The sequence below is a fragment of the Ailuropoda melanoleuca genome, chromosome 5 (genome assembly GCF_002007445.2).
Source record: "Ailuropoda melanoleuca isolate Jingjing chromosome 5, ASM200744v2, whole genome shotgun sequence".
In the NCBI taxonomy this organism is placed as follows: domain Eukaryota; kingdom Metazoa; phylum Chordata; class Mammalia; order Carnivora; family Ursidae; genus Ailuropoda; species Ailuropoda melanoleuca.
In genome coordinates, this window is record NC_048222.1 from 20,516,981 (window position 1) to 20,542,876 (window position 25,896).

Here is a 25,896-nt window from a genome sequence, read left to right on the forward strand (position 1 = left end):
ATGAGTGGTCAAACTCTACGGGATGATTTCAAGCATTAGCCATCAGAAGGCAGGTTTTAGGCTGGAATAGCTTTTCTAGGAGCCTCATCATCCCATTTCATAAGTGACTGTTTATTCATAAAAATGGCTGTGGTAATAAGAGACAGCACTGCCACGGGGCCTAATTGTAAGCATCCAGCATTGCTGGTAGTGAAATAATGCAGAAAAATAAGCCTTATTGACATGAGTTCAGTATAAGTATCAGAAAACAGCAAGCTACCTTCACAGACCATTCCAACCACCTTGAAAATGAGGCGAAGAGATTCTGTTGAGGACTTCTGGAAAACTTTCCCTCACACTTAAAAAAAAGAAACAAAGGTGTTCTGTTTTCTGCTTCTGGATCTTATGTGAGGTGATGCTCGATGCTCCTGCCGCCATCTTTCAACCCTGAGGGGGAAAGTGTTCAAGGTTCTAGAGCCCTGGCATCACTGAGGGATGCTTGCTACTGTTCTTCTTATTTAAACTATTTTGAGTTGTCTTTTTCTTGAGGCCAAAAGCACCCCTACTGCAACCTGTAACAACAACTTCCCATATTCATACCTGGGGAGAAAACCCATTGACCTACTCATCCTTGTTTAATTGGCGTGTTCTTTTTTCCTACGACAATTTCTTCAAAACTGTATTTGTTTTTGGTCTCTATTCTGATGATTTCCTCTTAAAACTCTAACTTTTTCTCTCCAGCTTTATGCAGGTATAATTGACAAATCAAAATTGTATATATTTTTAAGGTGTGCAATGTGATAGTTTGAAACACATATACATTATGAAATATTTTCTAAAACTGTAACTTTTAACTTTATGATCTATCAACTATTAGTATCCAGTTTAGATGATTCTGTATAGTATTAATGTATCCCTCGGGTTCCAGAGACAGAAATATCAAAACCTCCTGAGGGCGCCTGGGTGGCTCAGTTGGTTAAGGGTCTGACTCTTGGATCAGCTCAGGTCATGATCTCAGGGTTGTGGGATCGGGCCCCACAATGGGCTCTGTGCTCAGCGTAGAGTCTCCTTGGGATTCTCTCTCCCTCTCCATCTGCCCCCCACCCCCCCCACCCCTGTGTGTCCTCTCTCTCTCTCTTTCTCTAAAATAAATAAATACACAAAATCTTTTTTAAAAAATACCAAAATCTCCTCTAGTCAGATAATTTCTAAAATATACTGTACATAATTCGTCAGATTTTATGGATGTTGGCAAGATTTGAAGTTTAATGTGTTTTCTATAAATAGGAAGTTCTTGTACATCTCCAAGGTTAATAGCCAAGAAAATGTAATATGGATATTGAATGTGTGTACATATAAAGGTCATGTAACACACATCCTTCTAAACTACACTACAAGAGAGCTGTGGGGGAAGACACTGAAGACTTCATTCTTGTTTTTTTTTTTTAAAGTGCCTTAAACAAAAAAGAAATTTGCGGTAGCAATTTTTGAAATATGTAAATGTATCACAACATCCCCTGCCTTAACAAAAGCAAAAAACAGTCATAAATCCACAGGTCTCTGAGGACAGAGGCTCCAATACAAACATGGGGCCACAGTACTGAGGACTCCATAGACTACAGGTCAATGAAACGTCCTAACATCATAAGAGTGGAGTTACATAACACCAATGTTGGCAAAGCAAGCTAAAGATGGAAATTATGGGCAGGAAGGGCCAGGAATCATGAGGACTGAAGCTGCTGTGCTCAGAAGAGTTATGTTCTGTAGTAGTTATGCTGGTGGTGATGACAGTATTAGCAGTGGTGGTGATAAAAATATGAATACTAGTTAACCTGGATGAGACAGTTACTACGTGATGGGTTCTGATATAAATGCTTTACATATAAGCACTATAATGATTCCCAATACAAACTTGTCCATTCTCTTGCTCATTGCATCTCTCCTCAATTTGCAGTCAACAATGATTACAGAGCACACACAAAAGGTTCTGTAGATGCTCATCTTTCCCACATCTTCCTCTATCTCTTCCTATTACAGGTGCATAATAAAGCAAATATCACAATACAGCAAGCCAAATGAATTTTCTGGTTCACCAAGTGCATATAAAAGTTATATTTATCCTATACTGAAGTCTATTAAATGTGTAATAGCGTTATATCTTAAAAAACAATGTGTATACCTTAATTACAAATACTTTATTGTTAACCATCATCTGGGCTTTCAGTGAATTGTAGTCTTTTTGCTGGTGGAGGGTCTTGTCTTCACGTTGATGACTACTGATTGATCAAGTTGGTGGCTGCTGAAGGTTAGGGGGACTCTGGCAATTTCTTAAAATAAGACATCAATGAAGTTTGCCACAGTGAGTGGCTCTTTCTTTCACTAATGATTTCTCTGTAGCACGCAATGCTGTTTGATAGCCTTTTACCCACAGTGGAACTTCTTTCAAACTGGAGTCCATCCTCTCACCCCTGCCACTGCTTGATCAACTAAGCTTATGTCACATTCTAAATCCTCTGCTGTCATCTCAACAGTCCTCACGGCATCTTTACCGGGAGCAGCTGCCATCTCAGGAAACCACGGTCTCTGCTCGTCCATAAGAAGCAATTCCTCATCTGTTCAAGTTTATCACCAGATGGCAGTGGTTCAGTCCCATCTTCAGGCTCCACTTCTAATCCTAGTTCTCTTGCTGTTTCCACCACATCTGCAGTTCCTTCCTCCACTGGAGTCCTGAGCCCTCAAAGTCATCCATGAGGGTGGGACTCAACTTCTTCCAAACGCCTGTTCATGCTGATGTTTGTTCATTTCCCATGAATCATATATGTTCTTAATGGCATTTAGGATGGTGAATCCTTTCCAGAATGTTTTTAATACAGTTTGCCCAGATCCATCAGAGGAATCACTATCTCTGGCAGCTACAGCCTTACAAAATGCATTTCTTAAATAGTAAGGCATGGAAGTTAAAATCACTCCTTGACCCATGAGGTGCAGAATGGATGTTGTGTTAGCAGGCATGAAGACAACATTCATCTCGTTGTACATCTCTATTAGAGCTGTTGGGTGACCAGGTGCATTGTCAGTAAGAGTCATATTTTGAAAAGGATCTTTCTGAGCAGTAAGTCTCAAGAGAGAGCTTAAAATACTCAGTAAACCATGATGTAAACAGATGTGCTGTCATCCAGGCTTTGTTGTTCCATTTATAGAGAACAAGAAGAGTAGATTTTGCATAATTCATAATGGCCCCAAGATTTCTGGAATAGTAAATGACCATCAGTTTCAGCTTCAAGTCACCAGCTGCATTAGTCCCTGACAAGAAAGTCAGCCTGTGCTTTGCAGGCAGGCACTGACTTCTCCTCTCTAGCTATGAAAGTCCTAGATGGCATCTTTTTCCAATAGAAGGCTGTTTGGTCTATACTGAAAATATGTCATTTAGTGCATCCACCTTCATTAGTGACCTTGGCTAGATCTTCTGGGTAACTTGCTGCAGCTTCCACATCAGCACTTGCAGCTTTACATTTGCACTTTGATGTTACGGAGATGGCTTCTTGCCTTAAAGCTCAGGAACCAACCTCTGCTAACTTCAGACTTTCCTTCTGCAGCTTCCCCACCTCTCTCAGCCCTCACAGAATTGGAGAGAGTTAGGGTCATGCCTTGGATTAGGCTTTGGCTTAAGGAAAGGTTATGGCTGGTTGTCTTTCATTTGGATCACTAAAACTTTCTCCATATCAGCAATCAGGCTGTTTTGCTTTCTTATCATTCGTGTGTCCACTGGAGTAGCACTTTCAATTTCCTTTAAGAACTTTTCTTTGCATTTGCAACTTGGCTAATTGTTTGGGGCAAGGGGCCTAGCTTCTGGCCTGTGTTAGCATTTGAAGGAAGTGAGGAAGATACCTTCCTCACTGAGTTTAATCATTTCTAACTTTTGGTTTCGAGTGAGAGATGGGCAACTCTTCCTTTCACTTCAACACTTGGAGGCCATGTAGGGTTATTAATTGGTCTGATTTCAATATTGTTGTGTCTCAGAGAATAGGAGAACGTGAGGAGAGGGAGAGAGATGGGGGACTGGGTGGTCGGTAGAGCGGCAAGAACACACACAACATTTTTCAATTAAGTTCAGTGTCTTAGCTTGGTTTGTGGTGCCACAAACAATTGCACTAGTAACATCAAAGACCGCTGATCACAGATCACCTCACAAATATAATGATAATGAAAAAGCTTGAAGTATTGCAAGAAGTACCAAAATGTGACAGAGAAACACAAAGCAAGCAAACGATACTGGAAAAATGGAGCCAACAGACATGCTGGACACAGGGTTGCTACAGACCTTCATTTTGTAAAAAATGCAGTATCTATGAAATGCAATAAAACAAGCAGACTAAAATGAGGTATACCTGCAGTTTCTTGGGCTAACCATCCCTTTCTAGAAAAAGAAAAATACTTATCTGTTTTCTGTGTATATGTGAGTCGGGGGGGAAAAATTCACATGGAAATAGAGAAAAAATTGGAGAGCCATTCATATCATTGCAATACAATGAAGCTGGTGGGATTCTCACAGCTGGATTTATTTGGGAACAGAATGAAGAAACTCTGCATAATCCTGCATTAAGTCTCTATCAGACAACATTTATGATAATGACCCCAGAACTAGATCTAGGAGCTATTCCAAGCCATGGAGATTAGCGAGTAATCACAGACTCAAAGTCCTAACACAATTCTGGAGAGACATGGAGGGATTTCGAGAATTAAACTAGCAAAAAAGGATTAAAAAAAAAGGAAGAAGAAATTTTGACCTCCACATGCATTGGTCAGTGTCAGCAAAGTCTGCATGCACGTATACAGCTCCGTTATTGACTCTATATTATTTTATAATTATCTCTGATAAAGCTGCCTCTTCTTCCAGCTTGGAAACGTGATGTCAGGAGCTGTCAGTTTCGTCTTCCTGATTCCAGAACAGTGTTTCGGTCTAGGCACAACAGACTTCACCATCAGGAGCTCTCTGCAGTCAGCTGCAGACAAAATCCTAGCTGTGTCCCTTACTACTACAGTTCTCTTAGCTGAGTTACTTGGTGGTTCCTAGCTTCAGCTGCATCACCAGTGAAATCAGTTGATAGTACCCACCCCATTAGATTGTGATGAATGAAAGCTATAAGATCAGGCAAGCATTTAGCCCTGTAGCCTGCACTCAACAAATGCAAATATTATAAGGTACCAAACATATTAACATACAACATATCAGCCGTTGAACTAGGGTTGCTGGAAGACATCAATAAGGGAAAATGGCCAACCCTGGCCTCTAGAAACTCCCGGTCTTCATATAAGCAAGCATCCCCATTGACGCTCCATACTATAGGGAGAGCTAGGCCAACTCTAACAGTTTCCCGCAGGAGTCGATCTATGATTGACCTCAGAGATGACCTTCACGGTTACCGTCCTGCTGAGGGCTGCACCGCATCCTGTGCACATCCAGCTTCATCCTTCACATCTCTAGTTCTGTTTTTTCCCAAATTAAGTACTACTGCTTTCTCTTCGTAAATAAAGCACACAAACAAATCTCTGACTTAAGCATAAGGTTTTAAATACGCATTTAAACTGTACGAGTTTATTCACACAGTCCCTTCATACTGACAAATACAAAAAAATGAATGAATGAATGAATGAATGAATGAATGAATGAGAGAGGGGGAGAGACAGAGAAAGGAAGAAAGGAAGGAAGGAGGGAGGGAAGGAGGACAGAGAGGGAAGAGCAAAAGAAGGAAAGGAAGAAGAAAGGAAGCCCTTTGGCAGGTCATAAAAACAAAAGTGTTAAAGGATTGCGACTGAAATTCATGGTAAATTCGAGGGCAAGAAGAAAGAAGAGTTTCAAGATTAGTTCAAAGGAATCGTAATTCACAGATCTGCTTATTGTAATAGTTATGATGTAGGAAATATGTTAGGGTTCAGAGCCAACAGCCAAGAAAGAATTCTTGAGATGTCTTTGGTGCAAAAAGGTGGTTTTATTAAAACATGGGGACAGAACCCATGGGCAGAAAGAGCTGCACTGGGGTCATGAGGAGTGGCCCATTATATACTTTCAAGTTGGGAAGGGGTTAGGGATAGCTTAAGCCTCCCAGGTATTTTGGAAACAAGGTTTCCAGGACCTGAGGGGGCTTGCTATTGTTGGGAAAAGGTCATTTGTTACTGTTTAGTAAAAACTCAGTCATGAGACCCTTCAGATATGGATATCTGTGGGTCGGGTCATAAGCTTGGGGGATGATTGTCAACACATATCTTAGGGGGTAGAGATAAAGGAAGTTTCCAAAGGAATTTTTATATGTTAAAGTAAACTTACAGGAGCCTGGGGGTTGGGCTAAGATTGCCCTTTGCCTTAGCAAGGTATCAACTTCAAGGCAATTGAGTCCCTAGAGGAAGGTCACTCTGCCTGTTGCAAGGACTTGTCAATGGGTGGCAAATAGTAAGGAAATTTAATAATTTCTCTTCTGCCTTTGTTTCCCACATCAGTTACACTAAGCCGAAATCTAGAATGCACAGTGGAAGAAGTGAGTTTAATCACCTGGTCAGACTATCTCACTTTATGGTCTCATTTTAAGGTGGGGTAGGGAGGCCCTGACAAGGAAGACGATTCTGTCCGTCCTTCCACAGCTTCAGAGTGTGCTCCGTATCTGACGGCGTCAGCATCATCTGTAGTCTGTTAGCAACACGGGGTCTCAGGCTCCGTGCTAGCCACACTAAATCAGAATCTGCATTTTAACAAGTCCTCAGGTGATGCATGTGCACCTGAAGTGGGAGAGCCATGAGCACACACAGCTTGTTGCCAGTAAGCTGATCAACTGGACCACTTCACTCCATGCCTTATTTTTCTATAAACTGTACACCAATCTTTGGAACGTTAGAAAAATTTGAATCCTCATTCCAGGGTCCTAGGATCGAGCCCCACATTGGGCTCCTTGCTCAGTGAGCAGCCTGCTTCTCCCTCTGCCTGCTGCTTGCTCCCCTTGCTTGTGCTCTCTCCCTCGACCATTTCCCCAACTGTAAAGTGCAAAGAATAATCATACCTAAACTCAGAGGGATATTAAGAGGACTACATTCAGGCACGTAAGGTCTTTAGAATACTGAGCACAGAGTGAGGCCGAAATGAGTGTTAACCACTAAGTGTGACTGTTCCTATGACGCTCCTACGCAGGGTGTGGGCGGGGAGGCCTGCAGGCCACGCCCATCCATGCTCACCTACTCCTGCTGCAGGGACAAGGGTTTGAACTAATATTCAGGATTAGGGACAAATACAGCCTGGGCCCACAGAAGAGAGCCAATAAAACTCCTTAACTGGGAGAAAAGAGAACCACCAACGTTGCTGCATTATTTCATCAAATAGGGACTGACCTCGTGAGCAACTCTGGACACATGCAGAATTCACAATATTTAAGTAAAATTTGCAAATACAATTCACAATGGTGATTAATGAATGATTTTCAACAAGAATTACTCTGTATAGCACTGAATACTGAATTCACCATCTAGGACTGTTTAAAGAACACTTCAAAGACGAACACTTTAAAGAACACTCCAAAAACTTGGACTGTTGAAGATTCAACTCCGTGCACAGAAGCAGTGAATGTCACCGAGGGGAGGTGGCAAAGGTACACAGAGCAAGTGCCCAAATGTCAGAATACAAGCCCAGCCAGGGGAGCTAGAGTGCGGGACAAAGATCTCTTGTGCAGAATAAGAAGACACTTGGATGATAAGACCACCAGCGTGTTCATCCCTGTATTTCAGGCACCGCTCAAGGTTGGGCAAAGAGAGCCACGACAGACAAAGTGCTGAGCTCAAACCATGTACAACAGACACCAAAAATCCAAATCACATTATAACGTGAGTTTCCTACTTCCTAGATGCACACGACAGTTTGAAGGTATTCGGGAAAGAGCGGCATAGATGAGGCCCCAGGGTGAGAAAAATCAGACTGCTGCTAGCCCCTGGAAGAGAGCCAGCCTAGCGAGGCGGACGGATGGATTTAGAAGACCACGGAGACTGTGCAGAGGAAGATGCCAGAGACGCCGAGAGCCTAAAACATAATCTTGGATGGCCTGAAGGGAGATGAAAGAAAAGAAATTTCTGCCTCCTGCCAGCCCTGCACAATACAATTCCCAAACGGCTCCGAGTTTCCCAGCCAGAGAAGCCACAGACTCACAGCTGCCAGCAGACCTTCCGCCCACGTTTCCTCCCCTCCACTCTGGAGAAGAGTCTTGCATAGCAGGGTGATCATGTGAAACAGTCTTCTTAAGACGGGCCAACAACATTAAGTGACAAAATGAGCCTCAGTCCTCTCGTATATATAACCATGACCGCTCCACACAAATAGCTAAAAACTGCTAACACTCCGATACTGTGTGCATTACTTATATCCAGCCACAAAATCTGCTCCCTTACACCTGCCAGGATGAAAACAGAATATGTAAAGGCGTATGTGATAAGCTGCACAATGGCCCCCCAAAGATGCCCACGTCCTAAGGCCTGGAAGCCGTGAACAGGTTACCTTACATTCAGAAAGAACTTTACAGATGTGATTAAGAAAGGATCTTGGGATGTGGAGATTATCTTGAATCATCCTGGTGAGTTCATGTAATCACAAGGGGTCCTTTTCTTGTAGGAGGAAGACAAAAATTCAGAGAAGGTGATATGTCCACAGAGGGAAAGAGAGGGGAAAAGGCAGTGTGAGGAGAAGGCATGATCCGAGAATGAGAACAGCCCTACAAGCTCTCACAGGCAAGGAAATGGATTTTCCCCCTCGAACCACCGGAAGGAATCAGCCCCGCTGACACCTTCGCCTTAGCCCAGTCAGACTGATTTTAAGGTTCTGACCTCTGGAACTATAAAATAATAAAGGATGTTGTTGTAAGCCGCTAGGTTTGTGGTAACTTGCAATGCCAGCAATAGGGAGCTAACGCAGAATATAATCAATAAATACTAATTAGAGGTGAACAATTAGGAAACAGCTCTCTGTGATCTATAATTCACAAAGTATTTTATGGGCAGATATTTTTTTCAGCGATCAAATCCTAACTAGTCCATCAGAAGTTCTTAAATTTCCTACATAAAGACAGCCACTGAAATCACATTATAGTGCAAGTATGCATACACTGACTTTGAAATTGGAAGGCAGAGGGAGGAGTTAAGATGGCGGAGGAGTAGGGGACCCCTTTTTCAGCTGGTCCCCTGAGTCGAGCTGGATAGGTACCAGACCATCCTGAACACCCACGAAATCAGCCTGAGACGCAGGAAGATACATCTGGATCTCTACAAACGAACATCTCCAGTGCTGAGTACTGAGGCAGGAAGCGGGGAGCCGTGAATCCACACACAGATACCGTTAATCCACTCACAGGTATCGGAAGATAAACGGAAGGGGGAGGGAGCCTCTGCGCTCGGGCGCCGGGAAGCGGTAGCCACCTGCAGGGGGAGCAGAACGGCCCCCGAGACAGCAGACTGAGACCATGAGCCTGGAAGGCAGAAGAAATAACAAAAAATGATATGTAATACAAGACACCCATGGTCTCTTCTTGGATATCTTTGCGTCTCCCAAGAGGTGACAGTTAAAGTGCACTTAAGATAGGACTTGAGCCACTGACTTGGCGCAACTGTTAGTCGTCTGTGAGTGTCCCGAGCGCCCTGCTCTGTACAGTGTTGGCTGCTGTTCCATCAGTGTTTGCCAATGAAATAAAGGACTGAAAAAATGAGAAGGTGAATGAGGAAAACCTGACATCCCTAGTCAGGTTTTTACATTTGATCATTTAGATGGAGCTTTATTCTAAATTAACCTAGAAGGACCTGGTGCTAGAACAAAAATAAACAGCTTACTTTAAAAAAAAAAAAAAGGGATTTTTTTTAAAGGCCACTAAAGGTGAAACTAAAAATGTGAATAAGTTGTAGGAGATTTTTCCACTTTTGGAAAAAGGACGCAAAAGGTCACAGAAAACCGTTGGTCCCACTATAATGATGAGAACACAATAAATTTGGAAATCTTATTTGTCATGCAAGACATTGAGGAGCTCTGGATACAAGTCTAATCCAGCAGAATTCCAGAGGGAGAGGAGCCCTTCTGGGGTGGACAGGCACTGCTGGGTGCTTTCAGCCCCGGCGCGTGAGTAGGCAGAAGAGCTAGCCTGTCTCGGCGAAGAAACCTGGCTGCAATGAGACAGAAGCCGAACTTTTCTCAGCCGAGCACCGGCTAGTACGGTGGACCGGGAGGTGGAGGAATGACGAGCCCCCACGGCCAGCCAGTGCTCCTTCAGCCTACTTTTGCCTGTCAAGCACTGGTGGTAAGGAAGCTGGCAACTGGGTGGAAAGAACAGAGATGTAATCTCACATGCAGAGACCCCAGACTCTACCGTGGAGCCAGATTTCACCATCAACAGGAAATCAGATGTGAAATCCAGAATCCAGTTCAACTCCTGATTAGAAGAACGAAGAGATCTCGCCTAGACACCTTAGCTGCCTGACGGGAAAAGACAAGGCTTTCTGAGGACAGGTACTACCTACTTCGGCTTCTTTGTTCTTTTATACACAATATAAAAGTGAGGCAACTGGAAAAGCAGGAAAAATGTGACCCACAACAAAGAAAAAAGAATAAAAGGAGAACAATAGATAACAAAATGGCTGGAATTGACAGACAGGACTTAAAAACAACTATGAGGAAGATGCTAAAGAATTTAGAGGAAAGTGTACAAAATGGGTAAAAAGATGAAGAATTCACCAGAGTACTAAAAACTCTGAAAAGGAAGCAAATAGAAATTGTAGAACTAATAAGTGCAAAATGAATTCATTGGAGGGTCTTAATGGTTAAATGGACAAAATAGAAAAGGTTAATAAACACAAAGATAAGAGAATAAAAACTATCTAAAATAAAGCAGTACTGTATGGTGACTAACATAATATAATAAAAAAATCATAAAAAAAAAATAAAGCAGTGAGCTAAAAAAAAAAAATCAGTAATAAAACAGACACCCTGAGAATCAGAGTACTACGGCATAATTTCAAATGGTCTCACATACCTGCAGCTGCTGCCTGAAAAGAAAAGAAAGAATAAAGTACAATTGTTGGAAGAGATATTAAGTGAGGTTTCAAGGGTAGCTGAAGGACATTAATTCAACCCAGTGAAACCCCAAACAGGAAAACAGAAAATCACACATAGGTCAAACCACTGAAAACCAGAGCACAAAGATAAAGGCAATGAAATGACATGTTTCGAGAGCTGAAAGGAAAACACGCGCACACTCACACAAACATACACACATGCGTGCACACACACACCCACTCGCACCCACACGTACACACACACGCACAAACTGGCAACCTAGGTACCTATACTCGTAGAAAATACTCCTAAAAAGTAAGGGTGAAACAAAGGCATTTCCAGACAAGCAAAAAGTGAACATTCGTGCTGCATTGCAGGAAAATATTAAAGGAAGTTCTCCAGACCAAAGGGAAATGATCACAGGGAAAAACGAAGATCGGCAGAAAGGAATGATGATCAGTGGGGTAAATATCAAGGGAGATATAAAGCAACATAGCTTTAAGTGTCTTTAAAAAGACGATTGGCTATTTGAAGCAAATAAAGTGATATACTGTGGGATTATAATACATGGAGGAATAAAATAACAATAGTAATATTAAATTCAAAAGGAGTAAGCAAAGCTACACTACTGAAGGCTGTTAAATGTCTCGTGAAGTTGTATAATAGTTACCATGGTAAAGGGTGATGGGTTAATTATGCATGTTGTAATCTAGAAGAGCCATTTAAAAATACAAAATGGAGAGGCGCCTAGGTGGCTCAGTCGGTTGAATGACCGACTCTTGATGTCGGCTCAGGTCATGGTCTCAGGGTCCGGACAGCTTGTGCTCTCTCTTTCTCTCTCAAATAATAAATAAATCTTTTTAAAAAATATAAAACGGTGAGACTGAACAGGAACAGGGGTAATAAAATGGAATAAAAGAACAAGCAAACCAAGAAACACAAAACCTCAGTTCCCAAATGAAGAAAGAAAGAAGAGAAGGGGGAAAGGGAAAGAAATAAAAAATGACAGAATTAAGCCCTAGACTCTCCATGTATTTACAGTAAATGTAAGAGGTATTCAACACTCCAATTAAATCCAGGCTTATCTAGAAAAGACCCAACTCTGCAGTTTACAAGAAGCACACTTAACATAAGGACCTAGAGTGAAAATAAAATGAGGAAAAGGACACACATTGCAAACACTAATCATAAGAAAGCCAATGTGTCTACATTAGTATCAGGAAAACTAAATTTTAAAAGTTTTATCAGTGATTAAGATGACTATTTCATAATGATAAAATGGTCATTAACAAAGCCCAAAGTTAGTTCTTTGCTCTAAAATCTTGAAAAATCTCTTATTTTTCTGCATACAATTTCTGACGGTTTATGAACTCCTGTGTCTTTATGGACCTCTAGTTAAAAATTTCCTTCCAAGGAGTGCCTGTGTGGCTCAGTCAGCTCAGCGTCTGCCTTCCACTCAGGTCATGATCCCAGGGTCCTGGGATGGAGCCCTGCATCGCGCTCCCTGCTCAGCGGGAAGCCTGCTTCTCTCTCTCCCTCTATCCCTCTCCCCTGGTCATGTTCTCTCCTGCTCTCTTGCTCGTGCTCTCTCTCAAATAAATAAATAAATAATCTTATTAAAAAGACTTCAAATACACATTATTTTTAAATTCCACGAGTTTCTTTTCAAGTATATTACCCTTTAATTCTTTAAAAACCATTATATTATTATTATTATTATCATTATTATATTCTTCAAGTAATTTTACCTGAAATTTCACATTCTGGTTGATATCTGACACGCAGAACTGCTTCAGGAAACGCTCGTCCTCACTCCAGAAGAGGCGGATATCAGGGATGTCATACAGGACCATGGCTATTCTTTCCAATCCTAGGCCAAAGGCCCAGCCAATCTGATCTTGAGCACCAGCTACAATTAGGAAAACAAAACGAAACACCTGATTTAAAATATATAAAGACTCACACTTGAATGCTACTTGCCGATATGTAACCAGTACTCCTGGTGGAGCACCTGCTGGTGGTCAGGCACTGGGGAGGGGCCGTGGAGACATCCACGAGGGTCCCCGTCTTACGTCTCTCATGCTTCCCACACTCCTATTCACTTCCCTCACTGAAGCACTCTAGAGTCACGCTGTCTCTAATACTGCCTTTAATTTATAATTATATCCCAGGCTCTTTAAAGCCCTGGTTCCTGCCTCCGAGTAATCCTTGTTTGCCCTGATTTGGACATTTAGCCTACTATGTGCAGGTTACAGAGGAGAGAGAAAAGATCGTCTCTTGTCCCTACATGGCTCACTAGACGGTCAGGTATGTTCAAAACATGCCAGAGTGTACTGTTCATATTCAGAAAGAACCCTCAATTTCATTAAAACAACCTTCACCCTCAGTAAGAGTTACCTCAATAATACACGGAGAGCAAGGAAGCTAAGGGGAAATGCTTATCTAGTACCACTCACTCCAAACGTAAGGTGTGTTGTTTACATTATGGCAACGCCATGAACTTGAAGGGTTTATTTTGCTTACCTGAAGCACAGTGAGACCAAAGACATAAAGTGCTGTGTGAAGAAGGCAACGGAGCAATTCATACTACTGGAAAAGCTTACGGAAAGGGCTCATGAAAGGATCATAATTTTTCCTAAAGGTGATTAGGATCCTGGGCAGGCTGCAAACGGCCTCAAGATTTCACTCCCGACATGCGTGCCCTGTGTAAATCCCCCACTTTGAGTTTGGGTGGCTCCAGGAACGGGATGGGATTTCACCCCGTGATTAGATTACTTTATTTGTAGGTCCATCTGAGCAAATCAGCTGACAGAAATGAGAAGGCCATGTGGCTAAGAGCTGAGGGAGGCCTCTAGAAGCTGGGGGAGGCCCTGGTGGTCAGCAAGAAATGGGACCCTCATTCCTACAACCTTAAGGAAATGAGTTCTCCCAACAGTGTGAATGAGCTTAGAAGAGGACCCTGAACTCCAGAAGAACACACAGCCCTGCTGACACCTTGATCTCCACCTATGAAGGCCCTGAGCAGGGGACCCAGCCGATCTGCACCTGGACTTCTGATGCAAGGAAGATGTGACATAATGAATTTATGTGCTTTTAATCCATTAAGTATGAGGCTAATTTGTTACCCAGCAAAAGAAAACAACTATGTATCCAAAATGTGGAGAAAGGTAAAAGAAAATTCCAGACTGAAGGAACATCTTCAATAACAAAGGGGTGACAGTGAAGCATGGAATGGTTAGGAGTGGATTCTGAAAACACAGATGGTTCAAGGTTGAGGCAGGTAAGAGAGGAGAGGATCCATTTCTTCCCTTGTGCTCCTACCACCACTGTTTATAAAAAAAAAACCAAAAAAACAAGGATAAACATATAATTGAAGCCACGCAGGAGTATGAGCCTCTTCAAATGGTTTAAAAGCTGAATGAATTAAAATTGTCAAAGTGAGATCACAAAAGAAAAAGATACAGAGAGAAAGAATGGCTCAGTAGCGGGAAGGAAGGTGTATATGAAAGAAAAGCAAGTGGCTGGCTGAGTGCACTTGTTCCTGAGTAAGAACGAACACTCAGGTATGGAGGAGGGAAGAGGGGTATTTGACCTCGAAGACAGTGGGATCAGGAAAAACCGCACAACCCGTGACCCCGTGATCAGGTGCCTAAGAGAGCAGTTGAAGTGTGAGGCAAAATATTTTAGAATAATTCATACTGATGCAAAAAAGGTTGCTGACTAGTTAAAGATATGAAATTTAATATAACCGTGTTAGACGTTTTAAATATACTTAAAGAAGAATTTGTTTTCTTTAATTGAAAAGGAAAATTACAGTCCTGGTGATGTGTTTCCAGAATATTCTGCATTGTGTGGTTTTAGCATCCTCATTCACTGCTGGTTACGCTATGCATTTTTACAACAATTTGGAAACAACATGACAACACATATAAAGATCCTTAAAAATGTTCATATTCTTTATTCTTATAACTCCACTCAGGAATTTATCTTAAGGAAATAATTCAACAAAAGAAAAACATAAATGAAAGAAGATACGCAGTGGTACAACTTACAAGAGCAAAAACAGGAAACCACCTGAGTGGCCCAAATTAAGGAATGGCTTAAAAATTATAGGATATGTTGATGCAGTCATTAAAAGTCATAGCTATACAAATACATATTTATTAAATGACAGACTATAAAAAATTATGAAGAATATCTATGATAACATGAATATGTACTGTGATACTACTATTTAATATAGCTACAAATGAGGATTGTACTGTGAAAAAATAAAAACAAAATCTGATGTTCAAGAATGATAATGGATAATAATTTTAAAACAACTTTAAAACATTTTCTTGAAATTATTATAGTCATTTCAATAAGAAAGTAATAAAGATAGGTAGGAATGTTAATGCTGCTTTGTAACTTAGGCTTTTTCCTTAAACTTTTAGATTTTACGATCACTTTTTTAGATATAACCAACCATCTAGAGCCTAATATCTGTAACTGAATGAGCAATAGATTCAGGGTAAGATTTTATTTAATATCTAGTATTTTTCTTTTTTTAGTGTCTTAGCTTTTGTTCCTTTCATCTATCCCCAACCCCCAAAACATTTTCTAAAGCAAAACAAGAATTACAAAGAGCCCCTCAAAGTAGGTAAGAAAAAAGCAACAATCTAATTTTTTAAAAAAGATTTATTTATTTATTTGAGAGAGAGAGCAAGAGAGCGGGGGGAGGAGCAGAGGGAGAGAGCAAACCTCCAGCAGACTCCACACTGAACATGGAGCCCAACACAGAGCTCAATCCCATGACCCTGAGATCATGACCTAAGCTGAAATCAAGAGCCAGATGCTCAACTGACTGAGCGACCCAGGTGCCCCAACAACCTCAATTTTTAAATGAACAAAGAATATGAAGACAGTCATAGAAACAGAAAGAAAAATTACCTTTAAGCAAACAAAAAGATTAGTTAAGAAAAATGCAAGAAAAAAATGCACAAGTTACCATATTTTACTTATCAGATTAGCTAAATAAACACATCTGATCCCATATTTGATAGCAAATCCACGGGAAAACAAGCACCCTCTACACAGCTGGTAGGTTCCCAATTGGGTTTTTAACCCATTGACCTAAGGAGCAGAATATAGCAGGAGCTGTCGAAACTACAGATGGGTACACCACCTTGTTAGTTTAGCTACTAGAATGCATCCTACTTACGAGAAATTATGAATGTATAAGGCCACTTGCTGGAGTATTGTTTATAAAAGCAAAAGACTATAAACAACCCAAAGTCCATCACTAGGGAGCTGATTAAATAAACTAGGCTCTGTCCATACAATGGCATATTATTATAAAAAAAATCTTTGAAAGAGTTCAAAAACTCAAAGCAGCAGCTCTCTGACTTTGTTTTGTTTTTAATTTGGGGGTGGGTGGGAAAGAACTGGGCAACTAGAGGACAAAGATGGGGAGACTTCATACTACATGCCTTTTTAAATAAAGAGTGACAAGAAATATTTCAGACAATAGAGATTTTTGGTACTAGATAAAATACAGCAATTTCTTTTCTGTTTATTTTTAAGAGGTTATAAGAACAAAGTATTCCTCTTATGTCACAACGGGGCTAAACTTTTAGGATAATCATGATTAGTAAAAATGGATTTCTATGTCTCCCTTTTACAGCCAGGATTGGTCTCTTTCATTCTCTAAGACCCAACACATTTCCAAACCATCCCTACTACGTGCTGTCCAAATTTGTGACCACAGAATAATAAATGGTGGCTCTCTTATGCCATTAAGTTTGGAGTGGTTTATTATTCAACAAGGGCTAATCAGACACTTTTAAATCATCTGGGTTTTTGCCTTTTATTGTAAACATTTTCCATTATGGAAATGCAAATAAAGACTAGACAGGGTTTCACATAGGAGAGATCACGAATTAAGCTTAAAATAAGATGAATCCCCTATATTATAACACCCCGAATATGCCATAGTATCAATTATGTCATGATATCACATCTATCCAAAGGCCATGCCACCCCACATTATTTATCACATTGCTCATTCTACATAAAAAGCAAACGGTCCTAAGCCAAAGCTATGTAATACTCCTTCTCCCAACTATATGCTGCTTTTCATCTGATTTTTCTACCTTATGATGAGTGGGATCAACTTCCGTCTAGTTTTTCAAGGCAGAAACCTGGGAGGAAATTTTTACTCCAACACTACCTCATTTCAGATATAGACCTTTAAATTGTATCTCAAAATTTCTCTCAAAACTATCCCTTCATTCTAGTCTAATTGTCGCTACATATTTGCACCTTCAACAAACATCTCTCACCTGGACTCTTTCAAGAAACACCCAAGTAGTCACCGTCTCTCTCCCTATTTGGTCCATCTGGCTAGTGCCACTAATTCTCGTTCTAAAACATATATTTGGACACCGTCACCACTAGATATGTATAAGGATAGAACAATGAATGACTCATCTCCAAGATTCATATTTGTTCTTATTTTTATTTTGCATTTATTGTCTTTCTAAAACACAAAAAGAAGCTTAAAATTGTTCTAGAGATCCCCATGCAGTCTAGCTGAACTCGACTTCTCACGGAGCCTCAAGATTCGATGTGTAAGGTCAAGCTGGAAAAATGCTTCATTGTAAGTTAAATAGTAGCATCTCTGTTTATCACTTGGCATCAAGGCAATCATAAAGACAAATGGAAACACAAATATTTAGCTATGTTACAGAGAGATTGAGAAGCACTGGCCTGAAAAAGTTTGAAGAACTTTCAAAAAAATTTCCAATACATCATAGGTTGTTAATTTCATCACATATAAAATTATGCACAGGACACTGCTCAACAACAGAATTCACATTCTTTTCAAGTGCAGATGGGTCATTTGCCAACATAGACCATTTTCTGGAACACAAAAAAAAAATCTCAAAATACTAACAAGGAACAACCCATGCCCAAAGTGAAAATAAATCAGAAGTCAACAGTATAAAAATACCTGGAAAAACTCCCAAATAATAGGGAAATTAAACAACATACTTTTAAATTATCCAAGATTCAAAGAAAAAAATCACAAGAAAAATTAGGAAATGCCTTGACATGCATACAAATTAAGTCTCTAAAGCTATGATTCAAAAGAAACCTATAGCATTAAATGATTATGTCAGAGAATAAGAAAGGTGTCAAATCAATGATCCATTCCCTTACAAAACTAGAAAAAGAAAAGAAAATTAAGAACAAACTAAGCAAAACAAGGAAAAAATAAAAATAACAACATAAGTGATAAAATAAAAAAACAGAAAAACAATACAGAATTGATGACACCAAAAGCTGGTTTAAAAGAATTTTTTAAAACTGAAGCATAGTTGATACACAATGCTACATTAGTTTCAGATGTACAACATAGTGATTACACAGCTCCATTATGTTGTGGTGTGCTCACTACAAGTGTAGCTACCATCTGTCACAATACAACATGATTACAGTATCATCAACTGTATTCCTTATGCTGTGTCTTTAATCCTGTGAGTTCTTCCCTAACTGGAAGCCTGCATCTCCCATTCCTCTTCACCTGTTTTGCCTACCCTCTCACCAACTTCCCCTCTGGCAACCATTACTTTGTTCTCGGTTCTTATGGGTCTGTTTCTGCTATTTCTTTCTTTCTTTGTGTTGTTTTCTAGATTCCACATTTAAGTGTAATCATATGGTATTCGCCAGAATCAAAAAGACAAATAACAAGTGCTGGCGAGGATGGAGAAGAAAAGGAAGCCTCGTGCACTGTTGGTGGGCATGTAAATTGGCGTAGCCACTCTGGGAAACAGTGTAGTATGGAGGTTCCTCAAAAAATGAAAAATAGAAATACCATAAAATCTAGTAATTCCACCACTGGGTATTTACCCCCCCAAATGAAAACACTAATTCAAAAAGATACATTCACCTCTATGCTTATTGCAGCATTATTTACAACAGCCAAGATATGGAAGCAACCCAAGTATCCATCGATAGATGAACAGACAAAGAATAGGTGGTATATATACACAATGGAACATTACTCAGTCATAAAGAAGAAAAAAGCTTTCTCTATTTGACTTATTTCACCCTGGGTCCATCCATGTTGCCGCAAATGCCAAGGTCTTATTTCTTTTCATGACTGAGTAATATTTCACTGTATATGTATACCAAAAGCTGTTTAAAAAAAAAAAAGATAAAAAAACTGCTAGCCAGACTAATAAGGGAAAAAAACGTAAAAAGAGAAGGTACAACTTACCAATGTCAGGAATGAAAGATAAGACCTCACTAAAGACAGATTCTAGAGACATTAAAAGGATAATGAGGGAATATTATGAATAAACTTATGCAAGTGAATTCAACAATCCATACAGAATGGACAAATTCCTCCAAAAAAACCCCCAAACTACCAAAGCCCACTAGGAACAGGTAACCTATATCAATTAAAAATACTGAATATGTAATGAAAAACCTTCCCACAAAGAAAACTTGAGTATCAGATGGCTTTTACTATGAATTTTATCATAATGTTAAGAAGGAAATAATACTAATTCTATAAAACTCATCCAGAAAGTAGAGAATAATGAAATTTTATGAGGGTAGGATTACCCTTATACCAAAACCAGACAATGACATTCCAAGAAAAGACAACTATAAACCAATATGCATAATGAACAGAGAAAACAAACAAACCACCTTTAACAAAATATTAACAAACTGAATCCAGCAATGCATGAGAAAACACAACGTCAGGACTGGATTTATCCCAGGAATGCAAGGTTAGCTCAACATATGAACATCAATCAATGTAATTCATCATATAAGCAGATTAAAAAAGAAAACACATGATCATTCAGTAGATGCAGAAAAAGCAATTGAAAAAATTAACATCCATTCATTATAAAAATTCTCAGCAAATGAGGAACACCGGGCATTTCTTTAATCTAATAAAAGACACAATAAAAAACCAAGAGCTAATGTAATACTCAATGGTGAAAGACCAGCTGCTTTGCCCTCAGGGTCAACTTGAAGACAAGTAAGTCTACTTTCTCTACTTCTCTTTCTATTAACCTGAGTTCCAAACCAGTGGGGGGAGGGGGAGAAAAAATAAAAACAAAAACAAAAAGAAAATTTAACAAATTGGAAAAAAAAAAGTAAAACGGTCTTTATTTGTGGACAGCATGACTGACTACATAAAAATTCCTAAAGAAAACATTTTAAAGGTTACTGATACGTGAGTTTAGGAAGACCATGATCTACAAAAATCCACAGTGTGCATGATTCAGGGGTGTCAGTTTCACCTAGCCGTCAGTGGGGATGAGCTCAGAACCTCTGCTGAAGATAGGACACTGGCTCTACCAGGAGGACCCAATGCTAAGACCAGTGAGGGAGCCATTACATCAAGCACCTGGAATCCCAACCACCTTGGTTAAGGACGAGATCTTGGTTAGGAGCAGGGAGCAGCTGGCCTCCAGCGTCCTTCCACCATAGTCCGAGTCTCACAATTATTCTTAGGGAGAAGCCTACTTGTGACAATCAATTACTGTGGAGAGTTGCAAGAAAGGATGTGGCATCTATTTGCTGAGTTGTACCAAATTTTGCCTTTGAAACACTTTGTTTTGGTCCCACCTAGAACAGCTTCTTCTGAACTGCACCCTGCACTGTGCTCTCCAGCTAGGACATTAGTAAGACACCACACACTTCTGTCCAGGATGCTGATCACTGTATCACACAATCTTCCCTATGAGGCGTCATTAAATAAACTGATCTCAGATCTAAGAAGATGGAAAAAGCTCCTTTCCCCTGAACAACTGGATTATTTTTCATTTTAACGATACCATGAGTTACATAATTGATCATAATACTCTCCTTACTTTGGCCCCATGGAAGCTTACAGTCAACCTTGCAGGTCACCTCTACAACTGTACAAGTGTTCAAGGTACATTTCTCTGTGTGACTCTTGGCCCAGTTTTATTTTCTTATCCTTATTTCCTCTTTGCCCTGATTATCTAAACTATTTATTTTATCATCTTGTACATACTTTTATATGGCACTTCAAATTCTTTATGGAAGAAAGTGAGCCATAAATAACTAGACACTTAAAGATACTGTCAGCCAAGGCAAGTCTAATTTTCAGGTCTTTGGCACTCCTCAGCTGTAATTTGTTGCCAGGTGCTCAAGGGCTGACAGGGTTTTAAGGCAGTATATTTTTTCCCTATTCCAATACTAGAGGGTTCCAGTAAACTAGAGTCCCCAAAGCAGAAAGCTGACTACAGAGAAACATCCTCAATTAAACAGAATATTCAGGATGGGAAGCAATTAGATATTCTGATTAACACAGCTTTGTGCTGAATGGAGCAACCCACACAGGAAAATTGTTTTTGTTGGTGGTGCTGAAAATCATTCTAAGAAGGTCAGCCTATATACTGAAGCAAACTAATGTGAGGTAAGAGCTCAGAGATGGGGAAATTAAAAAGAAGAGAAAGAAAAAGAGGAGGAGGAGGAGGAGAAGGAGGAGAGGTGAATGGCAACTGAAAAGAGGACAGTAAGAAGTCTTCACTGTGAAAGTGTAGAAACAAAGTGGATCTTAGAGCCTAAAACCATCTAATCCCATAAACTGTCCCCTTCTACAGCTAATGGTCCTCCAGGCTCTGCCTCGACAGCTGCAGAAAGAGAAGCACTGGTAAGAGAGAAACCAAAGCACCGCACAAGGCTTGGCACACAGCCTCTGGTCTGGCCCTTCCAAGCAGAGACCCTGTGAGCAAGAGGCATCTCAGAGAGACAATGGTTACGCTAGCCATGCGTCAGGATGGGGAACAAAGAGCACTCAGGAAAGACTCAAACTGTCTGCCATTGCTCAACGTCATGCCTCGGAAGGCATAGGACATCTGTGCTCTTGGTGGTGGTGGGTGGGTGGAGATACTTCTCAAACCCCCATCCCAAAAGGCCTAGAAAAATCACTGTGCCATGCAGAAAAGGTTATATCGCCCACCTGAGAAAAGGCTGAGAATGGGCAGTTGTTGACTATGAAACAGAAATACACATAAACACACACTATGTAAGCTGTACCAAGATAAGTGAAGCTTATGTGCCTTCATCTCTAGTATGGGATGACCTTGAACCAGAGAGAGATGGTGACATAATATAATTATACCTTTGTCAGACAATGCAAGAAGATGAGGAATTTGGGAGAATTTGGTGGGGGGCAAGAAGCAGAGAGAATTTTTAAGGCAATGAAAAATACTCTACATGATATAATAATGATGGATACATGTCATTATACATCTGTCCAAATCCACAAAATGTGCAACCCCAAGAGTGAACCCTAAGGTATAAAATGAATTTTGGGTGATAATAACATGTCAATATAGATTCACCAATTGTAAAAACTGTAGCACTCTGTTAGGGGATGTTGATAATTGGGGAGTTATTCACGTGTGGGGGCAGAGTACGGTACAGAGGGTATATGGGAACTCTGTATGTTACTCTCAATTTTCCTATGAACCTAAAACTGCTCTAAAAAAAATCAAGGTGTTCATTAAAAATACAGAGAGGAGAGTGGAAAGACAACACACCAAATGGGAGAAAGGATTTGCAAATTATGTATCTGTTTAGGGTTTACTATCCAGGATATATAAAGAACTCCTACAACTCAACAACACACAAACAACACAATTTAAAAATGGGCAAAAGATTTCCACAGACATTTCTCCAGAGAAGTTCTACAAACAGCCAAGAGGCACATGAAAAGGTGCTCCACATCCTTAGTCACTACGGAAACGCAAACCCAGACCACAGTGAGGTATTACTTCACGCCTACTAGGCCGACTATAACACAAAGCAAACACACAAACAAACGAACAAAAAACTGAGAAAACAAGTGCCATTAAGGACAGGAACAAAGTGAAGCCCTTGCACGTTGCTGCTGGGAATGTAACATGGCACAGCTGCTGTGAGAAACAGTTTGGTGGTTCTTTAAAAAGTTCAACATGGAATTACCTGACGACCTAGCCATTCTTCCCTCTCTCTCTCCCCCTCAATAGATCAATCTATCTATCTATCTCTATCTGTACGCACGGGTGTCTATATATACATGTATATACAAAATATGGTTATAGACATATGTAGATACACAGATGGAGATATATATATATATATATCAAAAAAATTGAAAAAAAGGGACTCAAGAGAACTGTACACCAATGTTCACAGCAGCATTATTCACAGTAGATGAAAAGTAAAAAAAAAAAAAAAACAAAAACACAACTCAATTTTGGAGAATGAATAAACAAAATGTGGTACGTGTATAAAATGGAATATTATTCAGCCCTAAAAGGAAATGAAGTCCTAAGATACGTTATAGCATGAGTGAACCCTGAAAAAGATATGCTAAGTGAAAGAAGCCAGACACAGAAGGATACATATTGCATGATTTCACATATGCAAAATATCTACAATAAGTAAATTCATGGAGACAGCAAGCTCAGAGGTTACTAAGGGGCTAGAGGGATGGGAAAATGGGGAGTTACTGTTTAATGAATGGAGTTTCTGCTTGAGGTGATGACAATGTTTTGGAAATCAATAGTGCTGATGGTTGAACAACATTGTGGGTGAAATCCATATCAGTGAATTGTATACTTAAAAATGATTAAAATGGCAAATTTTATATTGTATACATTTTACCACATAAAAACAAAATTTTAAGGGGTTAAACACTTACAAACTTTGAAGAAAATTTCTGCATATACTTCACTTTCTAAAATATTTCCTTTTTCTCATTACCACATCCATCTCTGTAAACACTGAGATTTACCAATTGAGCCACTATGCAGCCAATTATTTCAGTGGACCTGAGCTGCTTCTCCCATAAAATGAAAGAACAGCAATAATACAGCATCTCAAGTTCCTTCCAGTTCTTAACAGTCTAGGATGTGGCTCAGCTTAGAAGTAGTTAAGCAAGGTCTCCTCTGAAGAAGCTTTCAATGAAATACAAAGTACTGCAAAATAATTTTGTATAACATTGAACAGCATAACAAAGGTTGTCTGCCAAATGCCCTCTCTGGCCATCTGGTCTCCTTCTACCCTCAGACATGCAGGTACACTCAACTTTGCACCTCTTGCTTGGACAGCTGTGTCCACTGGGAATGGTCTTTCCCCCCACCTGTTTCAGGTCTCTGTTCGAATGTCACCTTCTCAAGGAGGCCTCCCTGACCAGTCACTTTAAAACTATATACCTCTCCACCAATCTACACTTCCAATCTCCCTTATTCTGCCCTGTTTTCTTCAGAGAGTATCACCTTCTAAGATACTACAGCCTTTCATGTTTCTTTTATTTATTGTCTATTGTCAGACTGCTGCTAGTCTGTAATCCGTGAAGGCAGGATCTTTGCTGGTTTTCATCACTAATACATCTCTAGTGGTTAGAACAGTGTGTGGCACAAAGCAAGTGCTTGGATATTTGCAAAGTGAGTGAAAGGTATGGAAGGAAAGGTGTTGAGATTTTTCTACTTCTTAAATTACTTGCTTCATTTAAATGGCAGTATTATGAAGAACTGTAGACTTTAAATGAAGTTTTCAATACAGTGACTTTGTCTTAATGATGTATCTGTGAGAGATCTTACCTATCATAATATGAAGTGGTATTTTAACAGTGGTGCTATCAGAAATGCCATTTCTGAAAAATACAGTTCAGAAAGGGAAAAACTAAAACCCCCAAAACAACAGGAAAAGATGAATATTTTAACGATTCATCCCAACCTTCATCACTATTCATTGAGCTTACTTTATACAGTGCAGCTGGCGCTGGGTCACATGCTCCTTGAAGCTTAGGACCTTAACACTGCTTCTGGTTCAGTATTTTGTCTATTTTATTTTATTCCTCAGTGACTGAACTGTTGAAATGTAAACAGTCCCTGCATCCTGAGGTTCCCTCTCAAAATGTTTTGTTGCAAAGCCAAGGACCAAATTAAAACTTCAAACTACCACTGTAAAAAACACTTTTAAAAAAAAAATTATATTAAGTATATTTTTCCTTCCTTGTCAACAGGGGCTAATTTCTAGGAATTCTTTGACTTTGTCAACTGACACTTTCCCAAAATAACTGCTACAAGAAGTACTGAAATAACCAAGCAATTGGCCTTCATATTTTATAGAACTTTATCAATCACAAAACATTTCATCAATATTATCTTGATTTTGATCCTCACAATGATCCTAATGGGAATGTCAGAACTGGAATTATTATCTATACTTAAAAAATAAACACCATTTAAGCAAAATCACCGGCAATGGGACTCAAATCTGTTTTTTCCCTTCAAGTATGTATCCAATGTCCAAACACTTTCGTAGAGGGGCTATGTTCAAAGTACTTCAAACCATCAGAAAATTCCAGTTATGCCTGTGTACTCTCTACTTTGTAGCTAACTGCCAATTTCCTAATTGACTTCATCATTTCCCATGAAAGGTAGTAGAATGACTTGCATAAGTTAGTGCTCAGATATATCAGACTTTTCTGAATTTTGGGTTCCGTCCACCACACCGAACATGACTTTCACATTGAACGTGACTAATACATACAGAGTGAGCTGACCGGACTAGTAGTTAGCAGTGGTCTTGGACAAAAGCATCCCTTTCCCTTGATCATTAGTTACGCTGGCAGTCACACAAGAATAAAAGCCCCACAGTATCTCAGTGCAACACTGCACATCCAGAGGCAGGTCTAGAAAAGCCAGCACAGCTACATAAATTCTGATTTCTTCTCTTTCCACCAAGGACTCAGTCCTTGATCCCCTGCTTTCCAGCTACAACTCTTGAATTCCTCAGAGACTTGCCACTGGATGATTGACTTT

General features: G+C 39.9%; 1 protein-coding gene and 1 pseudogene across 15 annotated transcripts in view; both read right to left on the reverse strand.

Moving 5' to 3' along the window:
• FARS2 (phenylalanyl-tRNA synthetase 2, mitochondrial) overlaps nucleotides 1–25,896 on the reverse strand; it is a 558,277-nt gene that overhangs the window by 216,291 nt on the left and 316,090 nt on the right. For all 15 annotated transcript variants that reach the window (XM_034660369.1, XM_034660378.1, XM_034660377.1 and 12 more), the window contains one exon: nucleotides 12,793–12,953. In XM_034660369.1, the coding sequence (XP_034516260.1) occupies nucleotides 12,793–12,953 (161 nt within the window). The remainder of the gene's footprint in view (nucleotides 1–12,792; nucleotides 12,954–25,896) is intronic.
• Nucleotides 1,151–5,575, reverse strand: LOC117802295 (annotated as a pseudogene).